Genomic DNA, 13,720 nt, shown 5'->3' on the forward strand with positions numbered 1-13,720 from the left:
CCGGCCAGAGCCCGGCCAAAGTGGCGGTTGCTGAAAGTGAGCTCGGCCTTGCGGGCAGTGCAGGAGCTGCTGTCTGAGGCTTGTTTTGGAGGGGCTGTGCATCGCCATTTCTGCTCCGCTGCCTCGTAGTGGTCCAACGGGAGTTTCTAGGCAGCGCTTGGAGTTACTTCGAGCTCAGGTCTCCGCCCGGCTTGAGGCAGGAGAAGTCCGGGCTGACCGAGGGCCCTGACGTGAGGCGGCCTAGCGAGCGTCGGCCCCGGAGTCCAGCCGCCGGCACAAGTATGTTTATTGGGGGCCTTTGGGGGAAGTGTGGACACGTTGCCCGACATGAATAAAAGCGACCCGTCTCGTCGGGCGCTGGCGGCTCACGCCTGTGAGCCTGGCCGCTCAGGATAAGTCCCTCCTGTCAGCCGAAGTCTAACTTGTTGCGGAAACGTTCTCACTGCCTCTATGGTTTATTATTATTATTATTGTTATTAATAGGCGTCTTCACAGTGTGATTTATGACTCAAAAAGTGCATAGAAGGGGCTGGGAAGGTGGCTCGGTGGTACATGCTTGCCTCGCATGCATGAGGCCCTGGGTTCGATTCCTCCACACCACATAAGCAGATAAAACCGGAAGTGGCGCTGTGGCTCAAGTGGTAGAGCGCTCGCCTTGAGCTGAAGAGCAGAGGGACAGCGCCCAGGCCCAGAGTTCAGACCCCACGACAGACAAAAAAAGAAAAAAGTGAGTGCATAGAAAAAGAAATGAGAAGTATCCAGTATTTCAGTAGCGTCTCCCTTGGGTACCTTCAATAATAAGGACTTTGGTCAAAGAACTTCGCAAATATCTATGTTTCTCTTGGATACATTACATACTCTAAAAAAGATTTTTTTTTTTAATTAGGATTCACCGGGTATCGTTGTCTCACACCTGTATTCCTAGCTACTCTGGAGGCTGAGATCTGAAGATCACGGTTCCAGCCCGGGCAGGAAAGTCTGTGAGACTCTTATCTCTGATTAACTACCAGCAAACCAGAAGTGGCACTGTGACTCTAAGTGACTAGAGTGCTAGCCTTGAGCAAAAAAACTCAGAGATAGGGCCCAGGCCCTGAGTTCAAGCCCACAATAGAAAAAAAAAGAAAAAGATTCGTGCATTTAACTGCATTTAAACACTGAAGCTTCATTTCAGGATTAACAGTAGTGATTACATTCAGATTCTTTCAAGATGAGCTTCCTGTTGCCCAAACTGACTAGCAAAAAGGAAGTAGACCAGGCAATAAAGAGTACTGCGGAAAAGGTGTTAGTTCTCAGGTTTGGGAGAGATGAGGATCCTGTCTGTCTACAGCTAGATGATATTGTAAGTAAATATTTTTAATAAATAGTTTTTTAATATTAAAAAAATCAGTATTCTTATTTCAGCATCTATAAAGCACTTGACAAGTAGCAGATAGGATGTGGTGTTGCTGTTCATTCATTAGTACAACCTCACTAAGAACTGATTGTGTGGCCAACCTGAGCTGAATCTCTAAATCCATTATGCTCATCTTTCCCATTGGCCTTCCAATAGCAGTTCACTTTCGCTGAGCCAAGCATGGCAGCACACACCTGTAAATCCTGTATTACTCAGGAGGCTGAGGCAGAAAGAATGTGATTTCCATACCAGTCTACCTAGGGAAACTATATTTCAAAAGATGAAAAAAAAAAAACTTGCTGACAAGTCAGTGAAAGGGGAGAAAACATTATTAACAAGTGTCTGAACACTTTCTTGTTTACAACCATAGCCCCATTTCCCAATGGCAAAAGTAAATGTATGGGAGGTTAAAGAACTTCCCACTCTTATCAGATGTATGAATTTTACATTGCAACTCAAGTACTTTGGCTTCTGATTCTTTGCTCATGTAAAAGCTTCTAGAATGTACCTGGTAGCAACTTCTGATTTCACAACACATCTTCATACTAGGGTTAGGAGGAAAATTATGGGATAGTTTTATCCCTGTATATCATTGACAGAGACTAAGCCAAGAATGCAAACTTCCCACCATTTCTATTGCTGTCATCAACTGTGGGTGTCTGGTGTAAGAATCTTCATTGTATGCTTTAAAATGAATATGTAATGGTTTGATCACCAGCATTGCAAAAAAAAAAAAAAAAGAGGTGGGGGGATATAAAGATTCTTGAAGACAAGCTGTGAAAATTCAAATCCCAGTCACACCCCTAAGTGTTGCCTAAGCCAGGTTATTTAACCTTAATGTGCCTCAGTTTCCTCATCTGTCAAATGGGGACTCCTAACAGTCCATACCTCACAAGACCATGGTCAGGATTAACGATTAACAAGCATAAAATGTTAGATCATAGGAAGTTGATATAAGCATTTGCTGTTATAATTATCATTTCCAGGAGGAAAGAGACATGGGAGAATTCCCAGTATCTTCATTACATATTTCTCATTTTAAGCATTGGATTTGAGTTTGCCTTTTTTCAGTGTGGAGGATGGAACTTTGTGCATGCTAGACAAGTGTTTTAATGCTGTACGCCACAGTCCATTTAAATGAGTATGAACAAATTTATAGCAACAATCAAACATGGTCAGAAAATAAAAGGAAAAAGAATAATTTCCTCAGGACATTTTCTTAACCCTGTCAACTTCAGCTTTTGAACAATAAGGTTACATATTGTCTAATGTGGAACCAAAAGGGCTAAGATTCCTGGTTCAGAAATTTTCTCAAACAAAATACCCTATTGTAGTAAAAAGTTTCACAGAAGAAACACTGACTCGTAACATTTGGAAGATTTGCTTAGTTGGAGGGCAAAGAGTGGGGCATATCTTGCTATGTAACCAGCTGGCCTCAAAAGCAATGATCATCCTACCTCAGTCTCCCAAATTTTGGAGTTACAAGAATGCACCACCACACCCAACCAGCTGTCTCATATTGTAACCTCCATCTCTTTTGCACAGCTTTCTAAGACCTCTTCTGACCTAAGTAAAATGGCTGCTATATACCTGGTAGATGTGGACCACACTCCGGTTTATACACAGTATTTTGACATCAGTTATATTCCCTCTACTGTGTTTTTCTTCAACGGACAGCATATGAAAGTGGATTATGGGTAAGTGAAGTTAACTTTGGAGGTATAGCTATCATTAAATTTTCCTTTGTCAAAGCAGATTTGGTGGCTAAACTATTTGATTTTGGTGCTGGCTTTGTGAGTCTTGATTGGTTAATACTGTCTCTTCAATTGATGCATTCTTTTTATGTGGAAGTGTAGTAAAGAATTACTGTTTTAGGCATGATTGGTATGTTATAATTTCCAACTGAAATATGAAAGATCAATATAGTCTGTGAAGCACTAGCCTCTATATAAAATAAAAATTATTAGCTAAGAATTTGATAAAAAATATTTGTCAGTATTCTACTCGAACAAATATATAAGTTTTGTTTTTCTGTTTTTGTTTTTGTTTTTTGGTCGGTGGTGGGGCTTGAACTCGGTTTGGGCGCTGTCCCTGCACTCTTCAGCTCAAGGCAAGGGCTCTACTGCTTGAGCCACAGCGCCACTTCTGGTTTTCTAGTGGTTTATTGGAGATAAGAGTCTCACAGACTTTCCTGCCTGGGCTGGCTTTGAACTGTGATCCTCAGATATCAGCCTCCTGAGTAGCTAGGATTACAGGTGAGAGCCACCGGCACCTGGCTAATATATAGTTCTTAAACATTTGGGACAAACAAGTGGCATTTCTAAAACCTAAGTAGCAAATAAAGATTAATTTCTCTCTTGCCAAGTATCTTGCACTGCTTATAGACCTTTTAAGTCATTCTTGAACAGGCCTGTCCAAATAAACAATGTAAATTCTTTAATGCCTTCCACTCTATTCTGCCCACATCTCAATGATGAATTTTATTGAATGCAGCCATAATTCTACTAATTTCTAGTCATTTTTAGTAATTCTAGTACTTTCTTAACTCTAGTATACCTGCTTTTTCATTCTCTGTTTGAGAGCTAGCTAACTGGTGTCTGTTTTAAATTGTTTTTAGACCTGTTCATTGACCTGGAACAGAGCTAATATATTAGCTTTATAATGGCTTTGTTAAAGGTTAACTTATGCCTTAAAAGTGTGTGACCTTTTAACTAGTATTTGTATTTCCAGGAATTGTATGTAATGCTGTACATATGATAGCTTTTGATTTTTGGTTGTTTCTTTTGAAGGGTCCTTTTTGTTTTGGTTTGTCATATTTGTTGTTTTGGCAGTACTAAGGTTCAAGTATAGATGTACATTTAATGACTTTGAAGAAAAGCACTATACTAAACAGTTTAAGATACTCTATTATTATGAATACACACAAGTGAATGTACAAATCACATAAGGATATACACTAAAAGATGACCCCTTGCCTTGCTGGTGGTTTTATTTTTCTCTTAAGAAAATATGGCAAGGGGCTGGGAAGGTGGCTCAGTGGTAGAGTGCTTGCCTTGCATGCATGAGGCCCTGGGTTCGATTCCTCAGCACCACATAAGCAAAAAAAAAAAAAAAAAAGAAAATATGGCAAGAACTTAGGATACCGAAACTAGTTAATGGCCGTGCACAGTGATGCCGAACTTTGCCCACCATAACTCCAGTTCTACAGAAGAGTGATTTACAAAGTGAATAAATGAATTCTTCACACATCAGGGCTTTGATTTTAGTGGCTTCCAGCACTGATCTTAGTCATGTATTGTTTATCAAGTGGGAAAATCAATGAGTGAATACGGAAAGTTTCACAGCCAAGAAGAAACTAACAGAGCTATTTGTTTATCCTGCAAATCTTTGACATGAAATTGGGAACAATTCTGAGGACACTTTCTTTTCTGTGCTGTCTAGGTCTCCGGATCATACTAAGTTTGTGGGAAGTTTCAAAACTAAACAAGACTTCATAGATTTGGTTGAAGTAATCTATCGGGGAGCAATGAGGGGGAAACTTATTGTCCAAAGTCCTATTGATCCCAAGAATATCCCCAAATACGACCTTCTCTATCAAGACATTTAGCACATCCATTGCTGTCGAAGGTGAAGAGAAGGGCACAGGTTGAAATGGTACCGAAATCCCGCAGCTTTGTCTTCTGGGGTTCCCCTAGAAATGTTGTTCATGTCCCAGCAGAGAGGTTTGACGTGTCTGTAATAAAAACACCTGGCCCCTGGCTTCCTGAGAGCCTCAGAGTGGTGCTGTTTTTCCCAGGGTAATTTTTTCTTTCTTTTATGCTGGGCTTTCCTTTATCTCTTAGGATAACACAGAATGTACTTAAACATTGTGAGTACAATGTCGTTTGATCATGTTTGCCCAGTGCATAAGTAAACGGAAAGCCAGTCCCAAAAGAGCAGAAATGTTTGGGGTTTTTTTGGGTCGGTCGTGGGCTTGAACTCTGGGCCTGGGCGCTGTCCCCGCACTCTTCAGTTCAAGGTGAGTGCTCTATGGCTTGAGCCCCAGCGCCACTTCCAGTTTTCTAGTGGTTTACTGGAGATAAGAGTCTCATGGACTTTCCTGCCTGGGCTGGCTTTGAAGTGTGATCCTCAGATCTCGGCTTTCTGAGTAGCTAGGATTACAGGTGTGAGCCACCTGTGCCCAGCTGAAATGCTTATTTTCTACCTTAGGTATGTTTGTACACGTGTACACAGTATGTACACACACACACACACACACTCACACACACACACACACACACTCTCACTCAGTCTTGCCTTGCCCACTCCTGTGTTCATCTGACCTTCATGTTCTTTCATTTCCAGATCCTATTGCCCCAGTTTCTCTTGAAATAATTCAGACAAGTCTCTTACTATTTGGGGGCCTTTTTGGCTCAGACTTTCAAAACACTGTCCTGGTAGGCTCATTTAGCTACAGTTTATGTTACCGCCCAGGAAGTAGAACTTGAATCTTCACCGTGCCCCATATAGTTCAGGGTAAGGAAAAAACTATGTGCCTTTAGGGCGGAAGAGGAAGATCTCTCCCAGAAGACAAGAATCGCTGAAGCCAGAAATTTTATTTCAAGGGCCAAAGCCTGGAGAGATACCAGACTTATTAGGAAGAAGGAAAAAAAAAATCATCTTCATGGGTTTACTGGTTTTAATGACTTTGGAAGATTCCTTGGACTTCCAGAATCCTGGTGGCTCTTGGTCCTGGAGCTCCAGAATGAGAGATGGACACAGTGCTGGAGTGTGGTAGCCGGAGTTTGTAACCTTGACAGCTGGAGACTTCTGTCACTCAAAGTCCGCCCCACTACCATGGGACTTAATGCTGGCCACTGTAGCCCAGAAGAAAGGCTACCAGGGCATTTTATGCCCTTTGCTGATGAGAAAAAGAGAGCAACTCCAAAAAATAAGAAAAACACAACCCTTTCACTCCCACCTGTCTTCTACCTCACTTCCTGCCTCCTTTGCACGGGGCCACAATATTCATACTTGGGCCTATGAGGCAATCAGCCTCAGGGTACGAAAAATGAATGTTCTAAAAAGAACCATTGAAAGAGCTGGATTTCTAAAGATTTCATTGAGCTCTTCACTGAACTCTGGACCTGCATCCCTCCAGATTTCCATGAAAGAATAAAGCATTGTCTTGCCTAACTCACTGTTAGTCTTCTGTTCTTTTGCCTAACTCACACAGTATTTTGTATGTGGTAAGGACTCAGATACCAACAAAAACTCAAAAGTTGCACAAAGTTCTCATCACCCTTTTTTCTCCTGTGCCTTAGGGAGGCTCTCTGCAGTCCAGATTAAATTTTAGATCCTCTTTTGTTTTCCTACTTGTTGAGTGCATGTTATTTGAATACAAATGATTTTTGATCAAGGAAAAAGGCAGCGCCTGAACCTTCAGGTCTCAGCTAGGGGTGGAACATGTCAACAGGGACTGGAGGGAAAAGGCTCAGGGCTGGACACCAGCAGGAAACCAGAGAGCTAAGCAGACTCATGCTGCTGGAACCCAGGCAGGGCACAGGCAGAGAAGACAAGTGATAGAAAAATGCCAGCGGTGTTCTTTCTTATTTCCCTCCTGGTTGGTGACCAGAAGCCACTGAACTCTTCAGGAAGCTAGATGGTTTATTCCTTCAGAGAAATTAATGCTGACAGAACTACTGAGAGAAGGTTATGACTACTCTCTGAGCAGCATTTTGCAATGTTTTTGTTTTTTTTCTGTCAGTCGTGGGGCCTGAACTCTGGGCCTGGGCGCTATCCCTCAGCTCTTCAGCTCAAGGTTAGCACTCTACCACTTGAGCCACAGCACCACTTCCGGCATTTTTTTTCTGCTTATGTGGTACTAAGGAATCGAACGCAGGGCCTTATACAAGGCAAGCACTACCACTGAGCCACCTTCCCAGCCCACAATGTTTGTATTATTTTTCAGTTTCTTGCTGTCAACTTCCTTCCCAAGTTCTAGAATAAAGGTCTGGACCTCTGTTGGTCTGCCAGTGTGACTTTTGGCCCTTTACACCATGAGGAGCAGCATGCTAAGACAAAAGAATCATGGCAAGAAAGCAGTCAGAAAAAGATATTCATCTTTCTTAGGAGAAACAAAATAGGAAGAGCACCTCATGTTGAGAAAAACACCTACTCTTCGCAGAGTCCCCAGTGGCATGGTAGGGGCTTTAGAGATCACCTCCTTTTAGCCCCTCATGGAGGAGCCCAGGAGCTTAACATTCAGCAAGTCTGGGCTGGGCTGTGATTTAGACCCAGCAAGTGTAGAGCTCCGCCCCTGTGATGCCTTATTTTATCTTCTGGGGCATTGGTAGGTCGGAGCACAAATAATTCAAGTACTATCTGGTTTCATCCCATCCCACTTCCTGCTAGCATTTTCCTAAATTTTTTCCCCCCAATCCTAGGGCTTGAACTCTGGGCCTGGGCACTGCCCTCTGAGCTTTTGTGCTCAAGGCTGGTACCAGTAGAACCACAGCTCCACTTCTAGCATTCTGTGGTTAATATGAGATAAGAGTCTCACAAACTTTTCTGCTTGGGTTGACTTCGAACCTCAATCCTCAAATCTCAGCCTCCTGAGTAGCTACGATTATAGGTGTGAACCACCAGTGTCCAGTTGCCTGCACATTTTTTTCTCCTAATCCACACACAAAGAGGCAGAGGATATAGTAAGAAGAGCCTCAGGGATTGTCTTCAGATCGAAACTAGGTATTTTATTTCACCTTTGGCATTTCCAGGCAGCTTAGGCTGACTTCTGCCATGCTCCCAAGTAAAGACTACATCACCAAAAATGAAAGAACACAAAGAGCCCAGACTACAAACAGCACAGAGAAGCAAGCTCTTTATTGGTTGATTTAGCAGGACAAGGCTGATGCCATCACTCCCCACCACATCTCATCCCTTCCACTTTCCTCCCAGGGGAAAATCTTGCTGCCTGGCAAAACCTAGCCTGCCCCGCAGAGGCCGACTGCCAGCCAACATCATCTTAGTTGTTGGCTATAGCGTCCTGAATCCAGCCCAGGATTTCGCGCACATTCACATATACACCGTACTCTGCTACTGTGCAGCTCTTGTCAAAGCTCAAGATCCCTACCCCATACCATCTGTCCTCTTCAAGGTCACGAACAGCGAAGGCGCTGCCCGCATCACCATAGCAGGTGTCTTCCTGGTACTTGGACAAGCCGGCACAGAAGGTGTGTTCATTCAGGATGGGCTGCACACCCACGGGGCTCTTGGGAGTCTTCTTTTCGGGCTCTGTGCTGCCCTCATAGTGCATCACACATTTCTGTTGGTCAGCCACAGGCAGCATGACATACTTAAGACGCTCGGTAAACCTAAAGTTGATATTTCGCCCCCAGCCAGAGACATAACCTAAGCGTCCCTCTTGCACATAGTCTTTGGAAGGCAGACAGATGGGCATCACCCGCTCATTGATGGGCACCTTCTCCTTCAGTTTGATGAGTCCGATGTCCACCATGGAGTGGTTTGGGTGGAAAATGACTTTCTCGATCTCCACCTGCTGATTTCTCCCTAAGTAGAGTCTCAAGGTTGGGGCAATGTCATCTGCAGTGGCATTCTCAGTATGATTGAGGAAGAGGTTTTTGGCTGTGGTCAGCAGCCATTGTTCGTTGATCAGTGTGGCTCCTGTGGTGAGACTGTGGCGGGAGACCATCTTTGCCTGCCAGGGAAAGCTGCCTTTGGCATCCAGAGAGCCACCGATGATGCGTTGCACCTGGTCCACGGGGTACCTGGGCTTGCCACATTCTGGTAGGGAGAGCAAGAACCCATGAGCAGAATGAGAGAGGAACACTGGGTACAAACAGCAAACGTTGCTATTCTCTGTACCATCATTGTCTTTGTTTTCAGAGCTAGAAGTATATGCTCCCTTTTGCCCTTACTATCTGCTCATCTCAGTCCAGTGTTAGCAGTTTAATGATGGCCTCCCCTACTGCAAAGTTCTGTTTCCTCCTTTTCTAACTACCAAAAGAATACGCAATGCCAAAATGAGCAGTTAAACTGTAGTGAAACACTACACCAAGGGGTTTCCCTTCCCTGAAACTCACTGAGAGGCCTGGAGCTGTGTAAGATGCTCACTCCCTCTCTCCCTCTCCCTCTCCCTCCTCTCCCTGTCCCTCTCCTTCCTCTCCCTGTCCCTCTCCCTCTCCCTCTCTCCCCACTCATCACCTCTCTCATCACTCCAAGACAGGTTGGCAGTCCTGCACCACTACCAAGAGGTAGAAACAGAAAACTGGAGTCCCTGCCCATGTCCAGCCTGCTGCTTTCTCCCCCTATGGTTAAGCTTCACTCAACTTGCCTGCACTTGTTCTGAAGTTCACTTTACTTCAGCCTGGGCTCTCTAGGCAGAACCTCTGTGTGCACAGGGTCTCCTGACCGAGGCAGTGGAGTCTGCATTCAGCCAAGCTTTCAGTGAACATGAGGCTCACTAAACTCTACTGGGAATCACCTCTTCCCTCCCCAAGTTTCAGCCCTGCCTGCTCCGCTGCTGGGGTTCTCTCTCACCCCTCACCTGACTCCTTGTGTGCTCAAGGGAAGGACTCTGAAACATTTCAACCTAGATGCCAGCCCAGGTACTAAGCTGTCCGCACCTACCTGCTTCACATTCAGGAAGTTTCCCTCCAACGGCCTCATTCACCCACTGCTTCTCACTGTTCAAGGTGTACACACCTGAAACAAACAAGAAATGAGCCCAGGGAAAAATTAAATCTGGACCTAACACAGGATGAGAAGATACTTAAAGGGAAGAATTAGGACACTGGGTGTAGGGAGGCAGGATAATTATGAGTTCAAGGCTACCTGGGCTACATAATGAGACCTTATCTTGAAAAAGGAAAAAGAGAAGAATTGAAATGGTGGAAGAGGAAGACAAGGCCAGTGCAGGGAGGAGGAGGAAGGGAAGGAACACTATGCTTCAAGTCCAGTCAGGTGCAGGACAGACTATGGCCTTGTTAGTCATGGCAAGAAACACAGGTAGAGATCAGGGTTCACATCCTGACTCAAGACTATGTGAACTAGACCTGACATGTAATCTCTTTGTGTCTGTTTCTTCATCAGAAAAAGAATAAGGCTGTCATTTGAGAGAAGCAAATTTTAAATGAATATTAAGCACTTTGAAAGTGCTACAGGTGTCCTGCTCACTAGATAATGGCTCCCTGCTGTCATTATTTATTCCTTTCCCACATCTCCTCTCATGATATGGATCTGCTTGACCACAGGTGGGCTATATGCCATCACCTCTCCTTAGCAAGAAAACTGAGAGCTGAAAGTGTTCATTTTCTCAAGGATCACATATAGTGAAAAAGCTCAGAAGCTAACTCTCCTGCCTCCAGGTGGTACAAATGGTCCTTCTGACCAGCCACAGGGCCCTGTCCATCACAGCACCCACAGGGTGGGGAGGACCATCGTCCCGGCCTTACCATCTCCTCCACTGCGCAGTCTGTAGTATGTCTGACACCGATAGCGAACAGAATGCTCCACGTAACCATTTGCAATCTCAGGGGGCTTTGGGCAGCTGTCATCTGCAAGGAAAAAGGACAGGAGTTTGTAGTCCAAAACTGTTCCCAGAGACCAACAAAAAAGTGAGATGGGAGGAAGCTGCTCAGCATGTAAACCTCCCTCTACCAGAAGGAAGACAAGAACGTCCATCTCCCCTTATCTCTAGGAGGGGAGAGGATGGGAAGAGAGAGCTGAGCCTTCCCCAAGGAAGACCGAACAGATCTCGCAGGGCCAAAGCAGGACTCACCAGAGCCAGGGCTGCATAGCCCCCGCCCAGCCCCAAAGGCCTACCTGCAATGTCTGTGGCATCGTTGCCCAAGTCCACAGCAAAAACCTGTCCCCAGAGCAGGAGGGCAGTAATTGCTGCTGCCAGAGCGCTGCAGAGAGATGTCAGAAAGGGTTACAAAACTGCCTCCCAATGCACAAGCACATGAGCACACAATCTTATATTAAGCATCCAAAAGAGAAAATACACATTTGGAAGTGCTGAGTCTGGGAAGCTATCCCCACCCTCTCAGCCACCCACGTAGAGACCTGAAGAGCGTCTGAGCATACCCGGCTTCTAGAAAATTCTGCTGCTAGGAATTACATGTAAGCTTCAGAGTAGTGCCACTGAGATATGGAGGTGCACAGCTAAGTGGCTATTCTGGCTGTATTCAAGGTACATTAAATTAGGAATGATGCCACATACCAACGGCTCATGCTTGTAAGTTCAAAGCCAGCCCAGACAGGCAAGTCCATGAGACCCTTATCTCCAATAAACTACTTAGAAAAAGGCAGAAGTAGCCCTACGGCTCAAGAGATAGAAAGCTAGCCTTGAGAAAAAGAATCTCGGGGACAAGCTCCAGGACCAACACACACACACACACACACACACACACACACACACACACACACACACACGCTCCAGGACCAACACACACACACACACACACACACACACACACACACGCTCCAGGACCAACACACACACACACACACACACACACACACACACACACACACGGTGAGAAAAAGAGGGGAAATATCCGCTAATAAATCTAATCAAAATACCAAGCAGCTGCACCCCTTGTGAAAATGAAGACTTGGTAACAGGTCCATCTCCTAGGAAAAGGCAGTGTTGTCTGAACACAGCCTCATGTGGATGCAGAAATGGAGAGAGGCCCGAACACACCAGCTCCCTTCTGCAGTTCAGCCAAGTGCCTTGTTTCTTTGTAATAGCTTCATAGACTTCTCTGTGGCATGCACCAAGAAAGGGAGTTAGGGTACCGTGGACTCACCTCATCTTCAGCTTGTCTTCCTCAGCAAGAGAGCGGTGTTTGGGGGACCTCTGCTGAGCCTTTTATGTGTCCAGATCTTGCACCACCCCTTCTTAACTTGTAACTACTGTGTTTACACACAAGGTCACTGGCATGTTCCAGTAACAAAGCCACAGGCCAAGCCCCTATTGAGAGCAGAGTTCTTGCTTCACTTCTGAATTTCCCATGGGGTGGTTTTATAAACCCTCAAGAAATCTGGCAACCTCATGACCTCATGGACCTGCCAAAATGTTTCCAGAAATCAGCAGGGTGGCAGGAGTCAGCAGGAGAGGACTGCCAAGCTGACAATATGAATAAACCTTGAGTTATTTCAAACTTGCTACAGCCTAGCTTAGAGAGAGCTGTAAAGAAAGCATGCTTCATAGTCACTTCCCCGTCCTGTGTGGACATCTCACTGATGCTGAAATCTCTCCGATGCTGAAATCTGTCTAACCTGCAATCAGTAAACTGCAACTACTTGTCCTCAGATGGCTACTTGAACAAAGAAAAGAAAAATCACACCAGGTAGCTGAAAGTGTAGTGGGGGTTTGCACGGATTGCCCACAAGGGCCCCAATTCTCATGGTTTTATAGTCAGTAATTACTCCAAGTAGAGAAATGGGACAGATTATTTTAGTCAGATATCTGCCCCTTTTACACAGAAAGGTTTCCATCTTGCTTCTCGACAAATCTGAGCCATCTACTGGTAACTCTGAGGGGCAAACCCTGGGGATGTGCCAGCAAGGTTAGATCCACAGAACCTCCATTTCATAAGTCACTCTTAAAACAAATGTCTTCTTTTGCTCTGACCTCTGCCTACATTATAGAAAAGGTGGATTTACTGAGGCAAAGGAAAAGTTTGGGTTTTGTTTTTTTGGGGGGCTTTTTTTGTCAGTCTTGGGCCCTGAACTCGGCCTGGGCACTGTCCTTCAGCTCTTCAGCTCAAGGCTAGCACTCTACCCCTTGAGCCACAGTGCCACTTCTAGCTTTTTCTGTATACATGGTGCTGAGGAATCAAACCCAGGGCCTCATGCATGCTAGGCAAGCACTCTACCACTGAGCTACCTTTCCAACCCGGAAAAGTTTTAATATATGTGGTGTTTATGCTTGATATTTATCCCTAACACCTGATCCTTGTCATAGACTATAGGATACTTTCAAAAGCTAATCTTTTACTAATTGTGGTCTTGATCAAAATTATTTTGGAAGCTGGGTGCTGGTTGCTTATACCTGTAATCCTAGCTATAATCCTAGCTACTAAGGAGGCTGAGATCTGAGGATTACTGTTCAAAGCCAGCCCAGGCAGGAAAGTGTGTGAGACTCTTATCTCCAATTAACCACCAGAAAACTAGAAGTGGTACTTTGGCTCAAAGTAGTAGAGTGCTAGCCTTGAGCAAAAAAAGCTCACGGACAGTGCCCAGGACCTGAGTTCAAGTCCCATGATCAACAACAACAACAATATCTTGATAGATAGATAGATAGATAGATAGATAGATAGA

The 13,720-nt window shown here is 44.8% G+C and overlaps 2 protein-coding genes across 6 annotated transcripts; one reads left to right on the forward strand and one right to left on the reverse strand.

Annotated features, from left to right (window-relative positions):
• The first annotated feature begins 11 nt into the window (after positions 1-11).
• Positions 12-6,571, forward strand: Txnl4b (thioredoxin like 4B). Of its 5 annotated transcripts, XM_070026196.1 has the most exons (5): positions 12-279; positions 887-1,339; positions 2,939-3,090; positions 4,835-5,020; positions 5,738-6,571. In XM_070026196.1, the coding sequence occupies exons 2-4, from the start codon at positions 1,208-1,210 to the stop codon at positions 4,998-5,000; spliced, it is 450 nt and encodes a 149-aa protein (XP_069882297.1). In that variant the 5' UTR covers positions 12-279; positions 887-1,207; the 3' UTR covers positions 5,001-5,020; positions 5,738-6,571. The 5 variants fall into 5 exon arrangements, with proteins under 5 accessions (XP_069882297.1, XP_069882296.1, XP_069882299.1 ...); XM_070026195.1 differs by lacking the exon at positions 5,738-6,571 and having other exon boundaries at positions 4,835-5,160; XM_070026198.1 differs by lacking the exon at positions 5,738-6,571 and having other exon boundaries at positions 887-980; positions 4,835-5,160.
• A 1,655-nt stretch (positions 6,572-8,226) lies between these two features.
• Positions 8,227-12,351, reverse strand: LOC138829725 (haptoglobin-like). The gene is made up of 5 exons (XM_070026202.1): positions 12,205-12,351; positions 11,216-11,301; positions 10,846-10,947; positions 10,022-10,096; positions 8,227-9,175 (listed from the first exon to the last, which is right to left on the reverse strand). The coding sequence occupies exons 1-5, from the start codon at positions 12,207-12,209 to the stop codon at positions 8,397-8,399; spliced, it is 1,047 nt and encodes a 348-aa protein (XP_069882303.1). The 5' UTR covers positions 12,210-12,351; the 3' UTR covers positions 8,227-8,396.
• Positions 12,352-13,720: the final 1,369 nt, after the last annotated feature.

This window comes from Dipodomys merriami, unplaced genomic scaffold (genome assembly GCF_024711535.1).
Source record: "Dipodomys merriami isolate MVZ:Mamm:240054 unplaced genomic scaffold, mDipMer1.0.p SCAF_176, whole genome shotgun sequence".
In the NCBI taxonomy this organism is placed as follows: domain Eukaryota; kingdom Metazoa; phylum Chordata; class Mammalia; order Rodentia; family Heteromyidae; genus Dipodomys; species Dipodomys merriami.